Source organism: Rhipicephalus sanguineus, chromosome 6 (genome assembly GCF_013339695.2).
Source record: "Rhipicephalus sanguineus isolate Rsan-2018 chromosome 6, BIME_Rsan_1.4, whole genome shotgun sequence".
NCBI classification, from domain to species: domain Eukaryota; kingdom Metazoa; phylum Arthropoda; class Arachnida; order Ixodida; family Ixodidae; genus Rhipicephalus; species Rhipicephalus sanguineus.
In genome coordinates, this window is record NC_051181.1 from 136547454 (window position 1) to 136569744 (window position 22291).

Sequence of the window (22291 nt, forward strand, 5' to 3'; positions counted from 1 at the left end):
GCGTGGTTTGACGACAGTGCGACATGCTGCGCTGCGAGTGCGATAATCGCGACGGCCCGTCGACTCAAGCGAGCGTGCCGCTGTGCATTACCAAGCAGATGATGGGCACCCTGCGTGCTCGGCAAATAGCTCGGCACAGTCAGGAACAAAAATGGTAAGTAATACTGATGTTCTCTCTCTTTGCGAGCCCTTATCGTCGCTTATGCACCTGTAGATGACCTTCTGCACATTGCGTCGCTTGAAAAGTGCTATGAAAAGCAAAAAAAAAAAAAGAAAATCGGCATGTCAAGCTTGCGAAATGCCCGCCAGCGCACCATGAGCGTGGCATGTAACCCATGATGCTGTACATTACACGCATGTCATTCATTGTTTCCATGTTACCAGCTGTCATTTATGTACGTGATACAGTCACGTCACGCTATACCAGTCATGGTATGATACCGTATTTACTCGAATCTAGGCCGGCCCCGATCCTAAGCCGACCCCCGAAATTCGCAAGGCCAGAAAAGTAAAAAAACCTATTCATTGTGCTCGAATCTAAGCCGACCCCCCCCCCCCCCCCACTTTCGCACATCGTTTTTTTCGAAAAAAAACATCGGCTTAAATTCGAGTAAATACGGTATCAAGTTAGAGAACCGGACGCGAGTGCACCAGTCTCCATGCCGTAAATGACATACATGTCGTTATTTTCATGTTACTATATGTCATTTATGTTCGTCGCACAATCACGTCACGCTATATCAATTTAGGTGTATGTCAAGCTAGCGAACCGGCCGCGAGCGCACCATGAGCGTGGCGTGTGTACATGACATGCATGTCATTATTTTCATGTTGCCAGCTGTCATTTATGTTGGACGTACAGTCACACTGCACAATACCAATTTTGGTTTATATGAAGCAGGCAAAACGGCCACTAGCGCCCCCGAGACCATGTTGTAAAAATAACGCCATACATGACAAGAGTGTCATGATTTGCACGTTAGAAACTGTCGTTTATGTGCGTCATACACTCTTGTGACGCCATACCTATTTTGGTAAATATCAAGTTAACGAAACAGTCGCAAGAGAACTAAGAGAGTGACGTGCAAATCATGTTGTTAATGAAATGCATATCATGATTTTCAAGTTAAGACCCATCATTCATGTTCTTCATGCAGTCGTGTCATGCCGCACGAATTTTGGCATACATCCCATTAACGAAACACTCACACGAGCTATGAGTCGTAGGCGGCTAGATAGATAGGTAGATAGATTCGTTCAAAGTCGTAGAAGTGTTTAACAAATGCTTCGCATTTAAGTCGTTAAACTCAGATAGCAATGATGTGTGATGCATGTTTTGGAACTTCTGTGAATATCGCTCATGCTTCATACGACCAGTCAATCGACCCAGGAGTGCACCCTGATAAAGTTGTTTGCACGATATAATTTTCTTGCCTGCGATAAAGCATGAATGAGGCATGATGCTTTCAGGGAATATACATTAGAGCAAAAGGCCATGGTTATCACATTGTCACATGATGGAATGTGCATAAAGGACAACTTTGTTTTCGATTTATTCTTTTCTCCAACTTCATTTGTTTGTTTTAATCCTTCGTCATCGTGTCAATTTGCGCACATTGACATGTGACAAGACCGTGCGCTCTCATTTTGCAGCATCTACCTTGGATGCAGTCAACTACCCTGGACATCTTTCTCCCGCCAGGCAACTGTGAGAACCCACCGAAGCACAGATTGTCAGGAAGTGAAAAGACTTTTCGGCAACAATTTTGCATTGCGCACTCTGCCCGTCTCCTGAAATAGCATATTAAGGTACATAAGCACTGTACCTTCATACATATGCATCAAGGAACAGTGAAATAGCGTATCAAGGTACATTAACATCATTAGCTTGGATTAATTTAGCTAGAACAAATAAATCATGTTAAAGCTATACAATGACGGCCATATCATGTGACAGACATCTGCTAAGTGCAGTGTGTATTGTGAAGCACATGCGTTTTATGGTATTGAATGAATGGATAAATGTTTATTCCAGCAAAATACAGGAAATGGGCCTCAAGTGAAAAGTGACAATGGTAGCTTGAGAAGTGCACAAGGCCCAGTAGAGCAAAAATAGAGAAAGAGCAGCAGAAACGTGTGCACGTTCAAAGGCAAAACATATACGCATACAAAAAGAAGCAGGAAAGACAAAGCAGAAGAAACGTGCACATTCAAAGGCAAACACCTACGCCATCTGCAAAGTGACAAAATCAAAAAGGGTGAACATTTACGCTAGTGAAAACAATGAAAATCAGAAAACAGTGAAAACAGAAAAGAATGAACGGCCATTCAACGGCATGGAAGGAATGCAACTTCATTGGTCACGTATCAACAGTGGAATTTGCCAAGGCTACATGTGCATATTCTTGGCCATTAGGAGATGTGCAAGGCTAATTTAATCGCATTGATATAAGTCAGCTGTTGAGTCTGTTGAACCAGATTGTTGAATCATCTTGTTTATTCCCTCTCGTTAATTTGCTGTTTTGCATTATGTTGCCATAGTTTTCAAGGTCAATACATAGTATCATGACTGTTGACACAATTTGACAAGGTGAAAGCGCCGTTATTGTGCCCAGGCCTTAGTTTATCCTCACTAGAAGTGCACTGTTTATTTTTGCCATGGTTCAGTGCCAAGTTGCCCAATCTTCACTCCTAAACAGAGTAGGTGCGGTTAATCAAGACCTTGTTAACATTCACAACCCTTTTAAAGTGTACTTATAATGATAACTTTACTGACATCAAAAACTACCCACATAATGGTAAACATGGCAAGAGTACACTTCTGGTGGTGTTTCGCATTTTTTTTACATCCGTTTGTTTTTTGCCCTGTGCACACGAAGTGAAACACTCACAAGGAAATACATAGCAGCATCTCAATTTTGTATTTATTTCGTGTTTTGACAAAATGTCTTCAATAAGGATAGTCAAGCGCGAATCTTCGGTAAGACAATTCATTCTTATGTATACAGAAATCTTAGTGGACTTCTTTTTTGTGTAATTTTCAGGAATACACTTCTGGCAAAGCAGCAAGTGTTGCTTGCCCACCAGTCTGTGTTCAAGTCAAGTGTATTGTGGGCATGAGTGTCGGCAGGATTTTGTCTTGGGGGTGCAAGGCGGTGTAACGTGTCGGCCTGTTGAGCAGGAGAGCATTGGTGTAGCTTGGGTGGGGTCAAGTGCTGGTGTGTCTTGATGGCGGCAGGTGCCCTTCGTGCAAACCCCTGCCGACACCCATGATTGTGGGAACACCCTGATGTGCCTCACTTTACACTATGTCGAACAGCTCGTACATCTTACCACATTTCGGCCAACACTGGTATTGATGCAGTGTGTTATGCGTAATACTGCGTGCAACCTTTCTGATATCGTGTGCATTTGAAAATTTCGCATTGTTTAAAAAGACGCTGGGTGGGCCCAGTGTTATTCAGCAAACATAAGTCTTAACAGGGGCAGTTGGGCGAGTTGGTGTATATTCATAGTTAAAGAGGGTGCAAAAAATCACAGCACAGAGAAATGAAGGGGACAGGATGATGTGCTACTAGCAACTGAAGTTTAATCGAAACCACAGAAAGATGTAAACACACAGTACGGAAAAATTACAAGACTAAACAATCACACATCCACAGAGGAATGAAGGGGGCAGACAGGACAGTGCGCTACTAGTAACTGAAGTGTAATCAAAACAGAAAGATATAAACACACATGACTAAAAAAGCTGCACATGTTCAACTTCAGTTGTTAGTAGTGTGTCGTTCCGTCCCCTTTGTTGCTATGTGTTCTGATTTCGTTTTCACGTTTTCCTTACCTATGAAATGAACTCCTGACTGTTTCACAGTCTCTATATATGTGTGGTCAATTTTGATTCATTCTCATGGCATATCAAGTCCTAGGATCTAATGTGCAAAGCGACCAGTCACTATTTACAGGAATTTTTTTATTTAGTGCCTGTGATTGCCTAATTGCAAGTTGACGTTGCAGCCATGGTGCTTGGATTATTTTCAATGTGGTAATTATGCGTAAGCCATCAAGTGAGGAATTAAGGATGAACTTTTGAGTTACAGATGGCACTAGCTGGCATAAAAACATTGAAGCATGGCTGTACTTGTTATGCATATTAGAAGTATTGGTACATTGCAGTCATGTGATTATGCCGACAAGTTCCCAAGCACAATTCCAGAAATTTACGATGGCTTCCAGGTATCTGTGAGTAAATATGTACAGCAACATATGAAGGCAACCTTGTAATTTTGTGGACATTGCTGAATGCTTTTATGCACCTTGGTAAGTGGACCTACAGTCAACACCACAGGTCTATTTTGGGCTTTTTTGTAGGAAACTCAACTCCAAAATCATGTGCGACATGTTTTGATGCCATAGGGCAAACTAGTGCAATAAAAAACTGTACAACTGCCTGTCTACACGGTTTCATATTTCCTAAAAGTGATGCTAGCCTTATTGTACTAATTAGTTGCCTTCGTGTGTAGGCTGACACCAAGTTCCTTGAATAGCTTATTTTTTTTATTCTACTTACATACTGGCACGGTGAAGTGCCCACGTTAGTGCGCATCATGATGAAATTTACACCTTGCTTTCGTATTGCTTTACTGCTGTGAATTATGTATAGTGCTTAGGCTGTACTGTATATGTTGTTCCACGTGTTCAGTTTTAGGAGTAGGTTCTGTGCACGACGATGGAAATATATACCTATACCCTTACATTGACACGAGAAGTGCTGCTGTTTTGATTCCAATAAAATGTTGCAACCACTGGTTTTGTATCAATTGAAGTATGACTACTTGTCGTGCATGCAAATGATGAAGAAATGAATTTGTGCTTGCAAAACAAATTGCTGAAACACTGCCTGCTCAATGTAACTGCTTGTGTTTTATTACCAAACACATTGAACAGATGATTCACAGATTATGACACATTGTAGAATATAGGCAACAGAAAGACAGAAAGTCATCACTGTGTTCTAACGTAGATTGGGTGATCTTTTATCAATAGTAGCATAATTGAAGGTTGCTGTTGTATAAATAAAGTTTAACGTAGTGTGCAGGTGGACGAGGGAGTGCACATATGATAGTTTTTCCAGTTTTCTGCAGGTTTGCTACAGTCCTCGCGTTTCTGTGTTACAATTGTGAAATTCTGAATTGCAAACAAGCCAACCTCTCTGCTGCTGTGGTGAAGTAATACAACAGAACCATATTTTCTCAAGAACAGCTGTTCCATTGAGGAAGAGGGTAATGCTTTTTTTTAATGGGTACTGCATCATCTGTCTGAGGGGAGGGCCAAGTACACATGGACGTTCACAAGAGAGAAGTGCAAGTACATTAACTTTTTTTGTTTTGTGGGAGACCTGTCACTGGTAAACTGGGGAGGTTGTCCTTGACCTTGGGGCACGCGTTAGGTATTCGCTTTAACGCGGTGGCGTGATGCTTACCAATAAAAGCTAATTAGTAAGAAATGTAGGTAGTATCCGAGTATGAAAGCAAATAAATACTGAATATGCGTTATAGAGAATCGCTGAATGCCGTGCTAAAGCGTGCATTGCGAATAAGCGCTAATTGCGGAAATAGATGAGCGTTCAACTGCTCAGGAGGCGCTGCTCGCGGCTGTACGCGCCCATTCAACGCACTTTATGTAGGCGCGTTACAATGTGCTTGTAACTCTGGAATTTTCTGCGTGTGTAATTTTCATATGCGAACGCAGGCGGTCCGCGCTAAAGGGTGCATTGCGAATAAGCGCTAATTGCGGAAACAGATTTTTATTCAGCTGCTCAGAGCGCGCTGCTGCCCCTGCGTGCAGCTCGCGGCAGTACGCGCGCATTAAATGCACTTAATGTAGGCGCGTTACAATGTTCTTCTAAGTCGGGCCTCCGCGTGTGTAACTTTCATATGAGAACGTAGGCGGTCTTCGAACCGCTCATAACACGCTGCCGCATCTGGACGCGCGCAGTTCGCGGCTGCAGAAATAACGAAAATTGCTCCACAGCATACGCTCATGGAATGCACATACGTTCGCTCATCTGAAGATACCTTTGTCACGCTGGTATTCACGAATTTAGCGCGAGCGAAGAGGGCACACGTTTATAGTTTTTCTAGCGGCACGACACGGTGAACCGGAGAATTCGGAGCCGAGGGTGTTTGCGTCGATCGGCTCGGCCTGCATGACGCCCCACAAATTATGTGATGACCTTCCGCAAGAGCAAACACACGCCGATGGTACAAGAACAGAAGTTCGAAGTTGTGCCGACGGGTTACCAGCCGCTTTGTACATACATTGGTACATATATAAGCCCACGAAAAAAGCAAGCTTGCAAGTGGTGGCGCTGTGGTGTAATGGTTATAGTGCTTGCTTTGAGTGCGTGTGGTCGCGAGTTCGATTCCTGTGTCGTGCGTATTTGTATGCAAATGTCATGGTTGTGCATAAGTACTTTGGTGTCCATTTTCTATTATGTCCTAGTGATGAATAGTAGCGGAAATTGGCCGGTAAACGTATTCTATATATTCTTTTTTTTTCATTTCGCGACCGCTCTAGGGCCTCGTATAAAAGGAGGCTATAACAGCTCTCAAAAGAAGCAGAACTCTCAGTGCGCTCTGTTCAAGCCCCCAAAATGGCTTACATAAAAACACCAACTTTACCTCCAAAAGGAGGCTTTAAAAGCTCTCAAAAGAACCAGAAAAACTTCCAATGCGCTCTGTTCAATCCCTCAAAATGAGTTCAATAAAAACACAAATTTACCTCCTTAGTTCCGTGTAATCACGCCCTTAAAGGATGTAAATAAAACCTCCTTTTGAACCTCGTTTTGAAGGGGGTTTTGCGTAGTACCTTTTGGATGCACGTTATGCGTCGAGCCCGAAACTCCCTAAAAGGCTCAAACCCGTTTGCAGTGTACGTGGGGGAGGGGAGTAAAAGAACAGAGACAAGAAGGAGGAAAGAGAAAACAAGTGGTACGCGCACGCACGTATCAGCGTCCACCGCGCATGCCTAGACCGTGACAACCGAGAAATATTTGAGTGCGGTTCCTCTGTGGGTGTTTCAAAGTATACTGGAATCCTAGACATTAAAAAAAAAATCATAGCATATCCACGGAGTGAATGATGATGAGTGGGCGAAGCTGCGGAGGTTCAACGGTAAACCGTGAATCTTCCGTGAATTCTGCCCAGTACATCATCACCGACGTGAGATCGGGCGCGTTTATACTAAAGGTTCGATGAGAGTTATGACAACTTGCAGCTCACTTTATTTTACATCTACGCTGTGAATTTTCATTGACTAATCACGCACAGGAGAAATCTCACACACGCACTACCTTGGAGGTCAAAATCCAGTGCCTATATATACGGGGTGATCAGTGAACGGTTGTGCAGCGCGAGCGGTCGGTTTTTCAATCAAGACGCTGCCGCGACGCTGCCGCGACGCTGCCTCGCGACGCTGCCTGCGTCGGCGCCGCTGCGCCGCGAGGCAAGATAGGGGGGGGGACCATAAGAGAGGAGAAAGAGGGGGAAGCGTAGGAGAGGAGAGGGCGATACATATCACGTACTGTCGCAGCGGATTGTCTTTAGGTAGCCTTCATGTGTGCACGCCCCTTTCGTTTTTAAGACTGGTTATGGGAGAGGGTGAGGGGAAGTGGAGAGGGGAAGTGGAGAGGGTGAGTGGAGAGGGAAGTGGAGAGGGTGAGTGGAGAGGAGGGAGAGGGTGAGTGGAGAGGATAAGGGAGAGGGGTAGATGACATGGGGGAATGGTGAGGGGGAGTGGAGAGGAGGTGTGTGGAGCGGGTATGCGCATGCGCAGTTAGGGTGGTCACGCCGCACACCACCACCACCACCGGACAGATACTGCCGTTTACTGCCGGCTGCCGGGAGATACGCCGGACAACGGAGACGTGACAAGGTTAGACTAAGAGGGGCTACGCCCCTAAAAGGCGAAGACGCCGACTACAAGAGGAAAACAATGCATTGACGTTTCGACACCCAGAACAGGAGCCTTGTCCACAATAAAAAAAAATAATTAATGTGAACAAGGCTCCCGTTCTGGGTGCCGAAATGTCTATGTATTTTTTACCTCTTGTAATCGGCGTCCTCGTCTTTTATTTTTTTTTTATTCAGTAAAGTCATTGTGCAGCTAATGTTACTATCTATAAAACCATAATCAGGCTAACGCGATGCAATGAGCCGCTCTCTAGAATGTCGTGAATTCTGCGTTAATGCGAAGGAATTTGTAATGAAACGTTTCGTAACGTATTCGCTAGTGCGGTTCCCTTCGCACGTTGGGTTACGCTAGGGGTCCATCGAAAGCCTGCCTCGAATATAGTGACTATAAGCAACCGACCCTAAACGGAGCGATCGCGTTTAGGGAGCCTTCATGTGTGCACGCCCCCTCCGTTTTTAACACTGTTTATGGGAGAGGGGGAGGGGAAGGGGAGAGGGGAAGTGGAGAGGGTTATGGGAGAGGTCGAGGGGAGGGGAAGTGAAGATGGAAAGGGGAGGGGGGTAGAGGACATGGGGAATGGTGAGGAGGAGTGAAGAGGAGGTGTGTGGAGAGGGTATGCGCAGTAAGGGCGGTCACGCCGCACGACACCACCACCACCGGACAGATACTGCCGGCTGCCAGGAGATACGCCGGACAACGGAGACGTGACAAGGTTAGACTAAGAGGAGCTACGCCCCTAAAAGGGCTTACAAGGAGTGGCTCCTTGTAAGATATGCTTGATTACGCAATGTATGCAGCTAACAGTAAAAAGTTTGGATAATGCCAGGACAGTACAGTATTGCAGCGTTACCAACTGCATAATCACGAAACAAGTCACGCCCTTATTCACTGGCGTAACCAGGAGGGGGAAATCTCAAGCCTCCCCCCCCCCCCTCCCCGAAAAAAATTAAGGCTACGCCTTTGCCCTTATTTGACCCTGTACACACTGCCAGCATCAATGCAATAGGTTGAATGCTTTACGCAGCGACAGGAGTGCACCAGCATTTTGTAGTTTTTTCGTGGAAGAAATTTAAGATAATAAAAGGGCATCACTGCAAGGCGGTCTTATTGTTAGTTTCCATAGCCACAACATAGCCTGAAAGCTAATGAAGCGGAATGTTAATGCGCGGGCTTTTAGCGCCAAATAGTACCAAATTCTGGACCACTATGGCAGGGGCGTAGCCAGAAATTTTTTCGGGTGGGGGGGGGGGGTGTTCAACCATGCTTTATGTATGTTCGTGCGTGCGTTTGTATGTGCGCGTGTATATATACGCAAGCAAAACTGAAAATTTTCGGGAGGGGAGGTTTGAACCCCCCCCCCCCTCCCTGGCTACGCCCCTGCACAATAGCTCCTTTAGTGTGCAGAACCTGGTGTGTGGACAATTCAAGGCATCTCATAGAAACCGCCACAGATTGTACACGACTCATATCAAGGCAGTGTAATTAGAAAACGTTTAGGTTACTAACGTAGTGCTGTTGAAGCAACTCGATGTCTAAAATAGACTACCTAAATCACGGAGTACCCATAACTATAGCAGCGGGCTACGTTATTTAACCAACGCCGTCTCCATTGACAAAGAATGCACGAGCAGGCGCCGCCCTTCACTTGTACAATTAAGTATAATCGTATTGGTATAATACCTATAGTTAGCTGCATAATATGCAGAAGTGATTAAATCATATTAATAAATGCATTACAGCGTGTTGACGCGCTGGTTCTTACATATATGGTGTGACTTTATTAACGTCAAAAGCTTGTCGGAGAGACGATTCGGACAGGACAACTGAAGTGTTTTCGCTTAATTAGGTTTCACTACCTTTTATCGCGGTAATAAATATATCGCAGCATCAGCATGCATCAGCACCAAACGTAGTCCAATTTTTTTTTCTTCAATATTCCTGCACATTTATTTGAGCACGACAGAATATTATATTTCTAGTCTAAAGTATGTACGTATGTAATGTAGTTTTCAGCAGGGTATATAATCTTCAACACGGTACCCGGAATAATTTACATGGGGTTCATTACCGGGCACATAAAGGATCATATTTGGCCCTCACCGAAATGCGGCCTCCATGACCGGGAAATGAAATCCACGCCCTCGAGCTTTGAAGCGCACTACCTTATAGCCTTCGAGGAGGGTCTTCCACGACGGTGCCGTATAGTTACAGCCACGCTAGCAAGTCTCCAGCGTACGAATGCCAGAAGAACGCGAAAGACGTCTTTATTCCATGACAGTCTCGATATTACGCTAACACGTCGCCTCTTCACGCAGTCCATCCAGTGACAGTTCCTAACCGCTGGCGGCCCTGGCGCAAGGCGCAGGGCGACCGCCACATTCCTCGACTACAAACTCTCACCGCGAGGCGAGCCCCGAAAAGCTGTCGCGGCTATGGCCAGCCTCCTAAATTCAGAAGGACGAACGCGCGGTTCTCCGTGGCCCCGAAAATAGGCGCGCGTCTTTTACTATAATTCTTGTCTCTTCTCGCTCCCTCCACGTCTGCTTCCCCCTCTCAACGCACAACACCTGTGGACCATGGTGTGCGCTCGCTCAAGCCACGTAGCCTCCTACGCGCCACCCCTTCTCCAAGTGCTGTTTTTGAGCATCAACTCTTCTCGCTCTCTCTCTCACCAACGTCACCATCCGAGACGGCAACTAAAACCTACAGAAAATCTAGCAAACTAACGCGAAACCTCTGTAAAGTAATGCTCCGGCAGCAAAACAAACAAAGCATAGTGCTCGGGGTCGCCCCTACGGTCTCCTCGCTGCCAAAATGGCTACCGAGTTGACGGCAGCGCTCCCTGCTGGTCCCGCTACTTCCGTCGCCGGCAAGCTCGAAGCAGCACCAGGCCCTTTGATTCACTGCCAACACGGCAAATAGCGCTAGAAGGAGGAAAGAAAAAGAAAGAAAGGAGAGAAGTTTGGGGGTGGAGGAGAGGTCGATGCTTGAGGAAGAGGTATACGGAGTCGCTGCAGAAGCACGGGAAAGCAGCCGCGATTTTCTAGGGGCGCCACGACGGAGGGAGGGAACAGTGTTTTTTCTGGCGGTCCCGGGGCGAAACTTTTTCGGGGGGGGCTACGCATGCAACGTACTCGTCGCGTTTTAATTGAATTTGGTTCGATCGCTTGAACCCGGAAGAGCGTGGGGGGCGAGCCGAACTGTGCGAAGAGTGTGTCCTCGTATTTGTATATTTGAGCGCGAGGTAGGTGAATGGTTTGGCTGCGAGGTAATCGACGCTGGACGACCATGATTGGGTGATTGGGTTTCCGCTCCTCGAGTCGCCAGGAAGGAGTGCGCGGGCGCACGGGGACGTGTGTGTCAAGGGAGAGAGAGAGAGAGAAGGTTGTGCAGGGAAGTATCGTGCTATTCTTTCACTCTCTCCCCCATACTCCTTTCGCTCTCTTGTGTTCATCAACCGTGAGTCGCCGGCGTTATGGATGCTTCCACGTGGTGCACGACGCGAGGTGGTCTTCTGACCTGGCTTCTGCTCACCTTGGTGTGGACCTGCGGAGCAGCAAGCGGCGGTAATGACACCACGGTGCTGGTCACCGAAACCGGAACCACGGTTGCGGCGCCCAAATTCGGCGCCGGATTGACGACGTTCGACGATACGTTTCTCTACCTGCAAGATGAGAACAGCCAGGACTTGAAGGATAACGTCATTCAAGTCGGTGAGTGTAGACTTGTTTCAAGGGTTTTGTTTCAGCATGGCACCAGGTATTGTGGTTTCATCAGTCTAGCCTCTTCAGACTCCTTGTCCCTGCGCAGGCACATTGGTTCTCAGATTTTGATGGAAAAAAAACTGAGTTTCGTAGGCGATAGACCCGATGTCCCTGCAGAAGGACAAGTATTGTGAAACCATCTGTGAATAACATAAAGGATTTCTAGCTTCCTGGAAAGGCAGCATGCCGGCAATTTGCGCGGGTATGTTGAACGGGCGACATTGCCCTCATGTCTGAGTAGGCTGGAGTTGTGTATCTTTAACGTGTACCATCAATACAGACGAACGAGTAAGATTAAGCAAGCCGGTAAGTGTCTCAAGGTCAGGCTCGTGGCCCTTCTATATGTGCATCCGCGAGGACGGGACAGGGAACAGTACTAGTCTTATAATTCTAATGCATTCGCACGTGCATTCTTCTTTGGCAAAACCAACCTTCCTAACTTTATTTTGTACGCTGCTATCAACTGTCGCTGGCAATCTCCAATTGTGATTTAGCTTTAGTTTCGCCTGATTTCACACAGAGTCGCTACACTTCTACAAGTTAATGGCATTTTGTTTAGGACTGCGACTCTCTGAACGCATTCTTGCAATACGCAATTCTTGAAGCCTTGAGCCCTTCCTTTTTAGCTGAAGGATAAGCGTTCTTAGATGGTGAACGTTACATTATAGAGTGACAACGCAAAAGAAGTTTGATCCACTTCACTATTGCCAAGGTTGCGAGTCTTTAACCATGGTCATATGCGTCACAACGACTTACAGTACGTCGTTATTAATAGAGGGGGAATACACCAGCTACAAAGGTACACCAGAGGCTTACCGCCGGTGGCATTTGATTTATAGGCATGACAGAGAAAACACGAAGAATGCTGCACAGGTGCGACAACAACAAAACTTATTCAAAATATTAGCCCATGGACCAAAAGTACATATAAAGTCGATCAATCATTAGAATACCCGGTCATTCGCTGTAGCATAAACCTACACTTCAAGTAAGATTTTAAAGAGGAAACTGGCATTTCATTTAAGCTTTAATATGATGAAACTTTTACGGTTCATTATAAAACACCTTGTGCATAGCCATAGTTACTTTTGCATGGTAAAAATTGATTTAACTGACTTAAAAACACATAACTTCGGCAAAATGCATTAGCTTCCACAGTGTCTTCAAAATTTTCCTAGTATATATTTCACTGAATGAACTAAGGTGCCAACAGAAATACCGGTCACAGCTTGAAAACCTTTTGCACTCGAAGTGGCGTCTTCCCACCGGATCCTTCCAACAATGCCATGCTTTTTATTACATTTGTCATGATATCCTGCGCCGCCAGTTTGATCAATAATAAAAAGGGGCAGAGAAGCCTCGGACCTAAGCGCACAGATTCCTGCAGCAAAATAATAGGCCGCTTTCACAATGAGTGAAGAGCAGGGCGGCGAGTCATACGTTAAATATGGACTGATAAGACCATGCAAAGAGAGCTGAAAACTGGAAACCACTCGTGCAGCCGACACGTACTCTTTGGCAGAGAACTCGGCACCGATCCAAGACCAGTGGCACTGAGTGGCGCGAGCTGTTTGTCGGTCTGCGGTCTTGGCACCGGCGCGTAGAGGTTGACCCTATTTATCAATTTATTTGATCTGCCATTATTTTCTCTCCCTCGCTCCTCGTCCTAGAGGCTGTAATTATCGCCCTCATATTTGCTCGTCCTTGAAAAAAAAAAACAAAAAAAAACATCGGAGGCCTAATTCGTGGGCATTCATTTCGCGATCTGCTTATTGCCATTGGCTGGCCATGAGGCGAATTCTTTGGCACTGGTTCCGCATGTACTTCGACGACGAGCGGCGGTTAACTCCTCTCACGAATTCTCACTCTCGATTTCACTGAGATCGCATTAGTTATACAGGATCCGAACGATTGCCGAGCCACCTCGCTCGGTAAGGCGTGTTTTCGGAGGAGAGGTTTTAAGCTTCTTAAACTCCGCAGCGAACCAGCGACTTCGTAACGCTTTCCTGAGGGGGCTTACATTCTAGATGCTTGTGTGTGTTTGTGGCAATTATGATCGCTGCCTTGTATCTTTAGTATAGTGTTTGTACAGCACCTCTCGCTCACTATCTCGTTAACCAGTAAACCACTGTTTGACCAGCGAAGCTGTTTAAGTCTTAGGTTGGGCCACTAGGTGTTCGCAGAAAAAAACCTCGCCGAGCAATGACGACACCATGCGTCGCCTAGCAACGCGTCGGAGGAGGGAAGGATGAGTGGAAAAGAAGTGAAGAGGAGGAGGTGAAGTAATAAAAACCAAATAAATTTCTTGGGGAGACGCGGGGACCCGAGGCGGAACCCGGGCACCCACGGTGCGAAGGAGAGCGTCGTAACCACAAGGCTATCCAGGCACGCTAGCAGAGCAAGCATTGGTGAGAACCGTTGATTACGTTGGTATGGGCGAAAGAACGAGAAAATGATAGATAGATAGATAGATAGATAGAAGTAGATAGATAGATAGATAGATAGATAGATAGATAGATAGATAGATAGATAGATAGTAGATAGATAGATAGATAGATAGATAGATAGATAGAGAGATTAGATAGTATAGATAGATAGTATAGCCAAGGGGTGGGAAAGAGTAGCGATACTGAGGGAAAGGAGGATAGGAGAGGGTAAAGCGTAGCATAGGCATGTATATTACAATACAGCAAGGTGGTGAGGGGTGAGGAGAAGATACGTGAGGATGAGGAGGAGAGAAAAGAAGGCAAGGCCACCACCTTCACTGTTTCCACAGTCTTCCCACCACCAGTACGTAGCTGACCAATTTTTTTGTTTTTTACGGGATGTTTTGCGAACTCCTCATTTGAGGTACTCTGCGAGTTTCTATTGGATACTATGATCGATAAGCGTTGGGCACACAGATCACTAGTATTTTGAACAACGCTGCGGGAACTGGCTTATGCAGTAGTGTAGTCCTTGATTGGTCGGTGTTGATTGCTCATATTGGTATGCATCCGCGGCTGTTTCTTTCCTCTTTCTTTTCCTTTTTGTTGTCATGGTGTAATTGTGAAGATGAGGAGGCGGACTCACGACGGACTATCGGAAAGGGTGACCAGATAAACACAGAAACGCCAGTTAGGAGATTCTGATTAATCTTGCTTAAAATGTACTTGTGGGCGAGTTGGTTGGTCATATTTACGATAAGTGGCGGCGCACACCGGCTTAGGACACATGCACGAAACACGTAAAAAGACGACACAAGCGCTGACAAGCGGTTTCAGCGCTTGTGTCGTTTTTTTCGTGTTTCGTGTATGTGTCCTAACCAAGTGTGCGCTGCCACTTATCGTAAATCTGATTAATCGTCACGTTACAATAATAGACAAAAGCTCAGGAAAGGAGGTATACACAGAATACGAAGATGTTATTGCTGCCCAGTTGGAAAAGGCAGCGTTAAGAAGATAAAGAGAAATACAAAGAGAGCGCGAAATGTATATAAAAGAAAAATAATGGTGTAGGGGCGCTGCATGCAAAATAATGAGGTACATCGAGCTCATTATGCATTCTAGATGTTTCCTTCAGTGCGCTGCCGCTGCAGTGCACTACGCCAGGTTTAATCAGGAAGATGGCGCCTAGTTTGGATAGGGGTTAAGTTAGGTGGGATTGTGTGGATGATAAAATAAACACACCCAACTATAAAGACACCCTTAGGTTTCTTTTTTTACTAACTATTGAAGCGTGTTGGATGCTAGAGTGCGCAGTCTCTATATTGCATTCATGTATACGTAGTGAAAAACAAGATAATAGCACTCAGATATATTCCCAAATTAACGGAACGTTTGAAGCAACTATCATTTTTTTCTTGTTTTTTGTGCAGCTACATCTAGGAATTATGCTCCTGCGTTTTTACGGCTTCTTGGTGCCGTCGTTCCTCGTGGAGAAGGAATTATTCCCTCATGTAATACCCCGAGTGGGGCCTTTGAGGAATATGAAGATTAAAAAAAAAGAAAGAAATAGTTCTGCGAGTAAAAAAATGACGATTGAAATTTGTTTCTCTCTATTTTAGTTTCCTGAAGGTAAGACTCTCTTGTGTACCAATGTGAAAGAAAAATGAGATGAAAAGAAGTTACAAAGAAAACGTGCAGGCTACAACAACGAAGTTCGAGCAAACAGATCTACAAACACACGCACAAGCACACACACACACACCACACACACACACACACACACACACACACACACACGCACGCACACACACAACACACACACACACAAACACACACACACACACACACACACACACACACACACACACACACACACACACCTGCTACAACTCAAGGTATTGAAAAGGTACATGAAACCGGAGGACACTGCCCCCCCCCCTACCAGACAAAAAAAAAAGGAATAAAAGCTAACCATCGAAGTACTCTAACCCCTGCTTACGTGGTCTATTTCGTATGCGGACTTGTATCTTCCTAGCATATGTTTCACAATTCAACTATTTTTCGACAGGCATTCACTTAAATGCTGTCACCATAGGAGCGTACGAGTTCGCTTAGTATTTCGTCGCCTAATGTATCCCGGTATTCAGCTGCGAACCACCGTTGTAAAACCTTCGTTTCAATGTCGCCCGTTCAAATTTCTTCTCAAATGTCAGTTACGATATCTTACAGTGTGAGTGCCACTCAGCATGCGACACTTAAATGACGATACCAGACGATACACGGGTCTTTCTTTCCATTATGCCCACGAAAGGAAAGAGGAAACGCTATGTCAGGATTTCATCATTTTTCTTTGGGCGTACTTGAGAAGCCTTTTGCTTTCCACCAAGTATACGCATCGCCAGGAAACGATAGAGCGCGATATCATACTCACGCACTCTCTATTTTTCTCTATCCTTTGTCGTGTGATCACATTTGCGTTTTTATTACGAGAGACGAGAGATCACGTAAAAGCGAAACCACCCTCGAGCGTTCGCATTAGTACAAACGAGACGCATATTAAAAGGGTGCCAGCGACAAGACAGACCCCCGCACACAGATGCAAACACAGCGAAAGTTGATAGAGGCCTTTCCTGGTCTTATTACGCATGTGCATATTTATCGAATTCTGGCCGAGATGAAAGAGGAGTAAGAAATAAAAACCAAAATAGAAACAACGGAAAACATGTTTTTTTTTTCCTCTCTTTCTATATTTTCTTTTTTTTCAGTTTTGAGAGAGCCGTGTCGTTTGAAACCGGTATGTGGTGCGGTGACACTGTGATATCAGTGATGTCAAAACTCGGCAAGATCGTTCCATGCACTGTCCAAGATGTCGACGAGAGATGTGCGGCAAGAACTGCTTTGTTCGCTTTCGTCTCTTCCTTTTTTCTCACTTATTTTTTGTTTTTAGTTTTTTGCTTTTCGAACACAGATAAAACGTAGAAGCAGATATCTGGCGCTTGCACCTTGTCGCTGAAAACGTGGCAGCCTGGACCAGATACAGAAAAAAAAAAGAGAAACTGTGAATGAGAATGAAGTTCCCATTTTTAGTTCAGAATTAAGGAAGAAATAGCGAAGCGACGTTGGAACTTATTTTCTTTTCTTTTGTTTGTCGTCGTTAATTAACCTAGACGTTCTATATTACACTTTGTTTATCTAATGATGCCTTCGATATTGTTTGGTTTTCGAACACCAATGTGACGATTTGTCTATACTGTCCACGACAGGATATATTGTGAAGGTTCGTCAAGGTTTTTACGCGCGCTTTTGTACATTTCAAGTGTATTCTTTTAAGTTTACGAGAAATAGGTTCTGAGCGCCCGCTCAGCTTCTGTCTTTCTTTCTGCTACGACATAGTAAACTTTCCTGCACGCCATTCAGATACGTCCTTACAAAGAAAGAAAGAAAGAAAGAAAGAAAGAAAGAAAGAAAGAAAGAAAGAAAGAAAGAAAGAAAGAAAGAAAGAAAGAAAGAAAGAAAGAAAGAAAGAAAGAAAGAAAGAAAGAAAGAAAGAAAGAAAGATAAAAGCACCACGAATAACCCCATTTCGTCCTTGTCCGTTATGACAGGGACGAATTTATCATTATCTAGGAAGCTTTTGTCTCTGAAAATTTCACCCAGGTTTTCCTATTGCTTCGGACTATAAACGTGTGGATGTAAATTTTCCCATTGATTTTTTTTTCGTTGTAAGATAGCGAAAACATGCTGCACGCTAGAAAGACAAAAAAAAACAAACTTGCGTACATGTTTTCTTTTTTTGTTGCTTTATTTATATACGAAAACATGGGAAAGTAGGCTACGTTAGAGCCGGATATAGATATTGAAAAACAAACAAAGACAAAAAAGCAAGAAAGAATACAACAACAACAAAATAACTTGGATCACTTGGTCAACACGGCGAACGCTCCAAGAAACACAGCAGCAGACTCACTTCTGCGCGTAGTAAAACAGAGACCCAAACTGCCACAACGTGTTTTTCTCCACTGCGAGCTGTAAAACGGAGCGGCTTCTAGAAGTCATTCACTAATTCAACAGGGTGGAACCGCTTCGCGGACTGTTTAATTTAGACTAGGTTGGCTGCAGCCAGAAACAAAGGGCAAATCTAGAACGAGAGAGGTGGTGCTCGTTCCCAAAACTCTCGTGCGCGAGGTGCGAAATTAGACGCCATTATTTCTCTCCGGCGAAACACAATTCCACTGTTCCCAATTTCCTTTACTACATGAGAGAAGCGTTTCCGTGCCGTGAGAAGGTAATCAAACATTCCCAGTTTCCTTTTAGGAAAGCTTTCACTTCTTTTGGTAATTTTTTTTGTTAGAGGACTACGCAAACGTATAATCTGGAACTGGATGATACGTGAGGCGCATCGCAATCGAGAGGTCAAAAAGCCATCCGAACTTGAACATTTCAGCAGTTCACGTTAGGCAGGCGAGAGCGAAGTATTGAAAATCAATCTGCGTAGGATGAATAGGTCCCGAAAGTTCTGTGACCGGGAAACGAGGCGTGAGATTTATCTAATGAGCAATCGATGCGTGAAGCCAGATAGAAGAAGTCAAATATAACAAAAAGGCAATAAAAAAGAAGTAGTAGACAGTGCGCAAATTTTCTATCAGACTCCTTCTTTCTTTTTTTGAGGGGAGGGGGAATGGGAGAGTCAATTGCTTTTTACTGACTCATTTCCGGTGCCAGTATACTTTTCTGGTTTTTCTTTGCGAAATCTGTGTTTTACAACCCTGCTGATCATAAGAAGTGTATTTTTCTTTTTTTCTTTTTTAGATGCGGGGTTTGACTTAGCTTAATCCAGTGGTATGGATAGAATACTTGAGGTAGCGCAAGAGTTCTACAGAGGCCTGTACAGCAGCCGAGGCATTCAGGATGATAACGTAAGAAGGAGTAATAGCGCAGAGGAATCTGACATCCCACCAGTATTGACAGAAGAAGTAAAGAAAGCCCTAAAGGGAATGCAAAGAGACAAAGCAGCTGGTGAGGATCAGGTAACATCAGACCTGTTGAAAGACGGTGGAGAGATTATGTAGAGAAACTGGCCACCCTGTATACGAAGTGCCTCTCGACGGGGAGGATACCAGAATCTTGGAAGAATGCCAACATCATCTTGATCCATAAGAAAGGGGACGTCAAGGACCTGAAAAATTACAGGCCCATAAGCTTACTGTCCGTTGTCTACAAGCTATTTACAAAAGTAATTGCTAACAGAATTAATACGACATTAGAGTTCAATCAACCAAGGGACCAGGCAGGATTTCGTACAGGATTCTCAACAATAGACCATATTCATACTATCAATCAGGTGATAAAGAAATGCGCGGAATACAACCAACCCCTATACATAGCCTTCATAGATTACGAGAAGGCATTTGATTCGGTGGAGACATCAGCAGTCATGCAAGCACTGCGGAATCAAGGCATCGACGAAGCATATATAAACATAATGGAAGAAATCTACAGCGGATCCACAGCCACTATAGTCCTCCATAAAGAAAGCGACAGAATACCAATAAAGAAGGGCGTACGGCAGGGAGACACGATCTCTCCAATGTTATTCACCGCGTGTTTACAGGAGGTTTTCAGGGCCCTAGATTGGGAAGAGTTAGGGATAAGAGTTAATGGAGAGTATCTCAGTAACCTACGATTCGCTGATGACATTGCATTGATGAGTAACGCGGGAGACGAACTGCAGCTCATGATTACTGAACTGGATACGGAAAGTAGAAGAGTAGGTCTGAAAATTAATATGCATAAAACTAAAGTAATGTGGAACAATCTTGGCAGAGAACAGCGCTTTGCGATAGGTGGCGAGACACTGGAAGTTGTAAAGGAGTACGTCTACTTAGGACAGGTAGTAACCGCGGAGCCGAACCATGAGAGTGAAATAACTAGAAGAATAAGGATGGGTGGGGCTCATTCGGCAAGCATTATCAAATCATGAATGGTAATCTACCACTATCCCTCAAGAGGAAGGTATATAACAGCTGCATCTTACCGGTACTTACGTACGGAGCAGAAACCTGGAGACTTACAAAGAGGGTTCAACTTAAATTGAGGACGACGCAGCGAGCGATGGAAAGGAAAATGATAGGTGTAACCTTAAGAGACAGGAAGAGAGCAGAGTAGGTCAGGGAACAAACGGGGGTTAAGGACATCATAGTTGAAATCAAGAAGAAGAAATGGATATGGGCCGGGCACGTAGCACGTCGGCAGGATAACCGGTGGTCATTAGGGGTAACTGACTGGATTCCAAGAGATGGCAAACGCGTGAGGGGGAGACAGAAAATTAGGTGGGTAGATGAGATTAAGAAGTTTGCAGGTATTACGTGGCAGCAGAAAGCACAGGACCGGGTTGATTGGCGGAACATGGGAGAGGCCTTTGCCCTGCAGTGGGCGTAGACAGGCTGATGATGAATCCAGTGGTAGAAATCGATGCTATCATTTCAATACGCGCTCCGCAGTCTCCATTACCCCCCCCCCCCCCCCTCTCCTAAATTTTTTTGGCGCGTTGTAAGGGACCCACTTTTGATTCTGACGAACTACACTGCGTTTCACGAGCGTGCTTTAAGAGATAACAACGTCGTGCATGACTTCCTGATTCGCTGATATAAATGCCACGGAGAAACTCCGGAAAAGTGCAAGCAGAAAAGCCTAGCTTTCCATTATTATTTTTAGCGATACATCGCCTGCAAAAACGGCTGGTTGAATGAACATCTCAGTAACGTAATCTGTCAAGCACTTCAGTTTCTTTATTGAAGCTAAAACATTCGACGATTGTCGCAGCGCCTCCAGTTTTGCCTTACGCATTGCGTAGTATCTCAGCATCAATCCCGCCAAATCTCCTATATTAGGCATTTTTACGGCATCCAGTCGCTTCGTTTATCCCACTTGATGTGAACGTCAGACGAGGTTCGACCACGCCTCCGTTTTATCGGGGCCTATCAACATTCACACGTCGCGGGACGAGGCATGGAGGGATAGACTTTCTAGTAGTGAAGACTGCACTTTCAATACCCAGAAAATCTATTTGTCGACAACATTATGGATTGTGGTGTAGGCGAAAAAAAGTTTTTAACACCAGGACCACTGTTTTCAGAGGGAAAGAGTTAATGTAATGCGAAAAGGCGGGGATGCTATCCCCGAAGATAAATATCTGGTTTTCTACCCTGCACTGGGGAAGGGCTAAGGGGAGAGAGGAAAATAAGGAAGATAAGAATGAGAAAGGGAGAGAGGCAAAGTAGAAACAGACAAAAACAGGAGTGTAATAATCGTTCAACAAGGAGGGTCGCTCGCAGGAACTTCAGCAGTGCCTTCGTCGCTTTCTGATGTGAAGCTCCATCTTTCCACTATTCCCAAAATGGATTGCTCAGAAAGCAGCTGGTCGTCGAGGCGCGCATACACTGTTGAAAGGGACTGCCACTGTTTATAAAAGTTACAGCCAAGGAACACAACGGCGATTCTAAAAAAAAAAACTGTTCCAGAAAGTGACGCCCCCGCGACATGGAAAAATTCTCCAGAGTTCAAACACGGGCCACTAGAAAAAACAAGAAACAAAAAAAAAATACAGTAGCGTACAGCACCCCGCAGTTCCTTTGATGTATCATAGCAAACAACGGCTTCGTGTGATCTCGCAGCAGGCCCCACATAAAGCGTACACCGCATCACTGCTACGCATACTGATGCTGAAAAAATACCCAGAACACGTTTTCTGCGAATATTGATAGCGAACGTGAGAGACGAGTGCGAAATACTAGTGATATCGCCGTTTAAGGAAGATGTTTGGCAAACTAAGACGTGAACAGGGCTAAGGATGTGGTCGAAAGTAAAGGCAAAGGCACACAGGCTAGATTTTTTGTATGGTCTTCCCCTCTTTTTATTTCGTTCTTTCTTCCTCAAGTGTGTCCCTTTCGCAGTGTCCCTTCTAAAGGACGATTAGTGGTCGTCTTAGTCTTTTTTTGTTGCATTGAGATGTTTTGTATGTTTACAACGCCGACCACGACGACGACGACGGCGACGACGACGACGACGACGACAACAACAACAACAACAACAACAACAACAACAACAACAACAACAACAACAACAACAACA

The 22291-nt window shown here is 44.8% G+C and overlaps 1 protein-coding gene across 1 annotated transcript in view; it reads left to right on the forward strand.

Annotated features, from left to right (window-relative positions):
- Nucleotides 1–10937: 10937 nt before the first annotated feature.
- LOC119397582 (glutamate receptor ionotropic, kainate 1) overlaps nt 10938–22291 on the forward strand; it is a 121282-nt gene continuing 109928 nt past the window's right edge. The window contains exon 1 of the mRNA XM_037665007.2: nt 10938–11684. Coding sequence (XP_037520935.1) covers nt 11447–11684 — 238 coding nt within the window. The 5' untranslated portion in view covers nt 10938–11446. The remainder of the gene's footprint in view (nt 11685–22291) is intronic.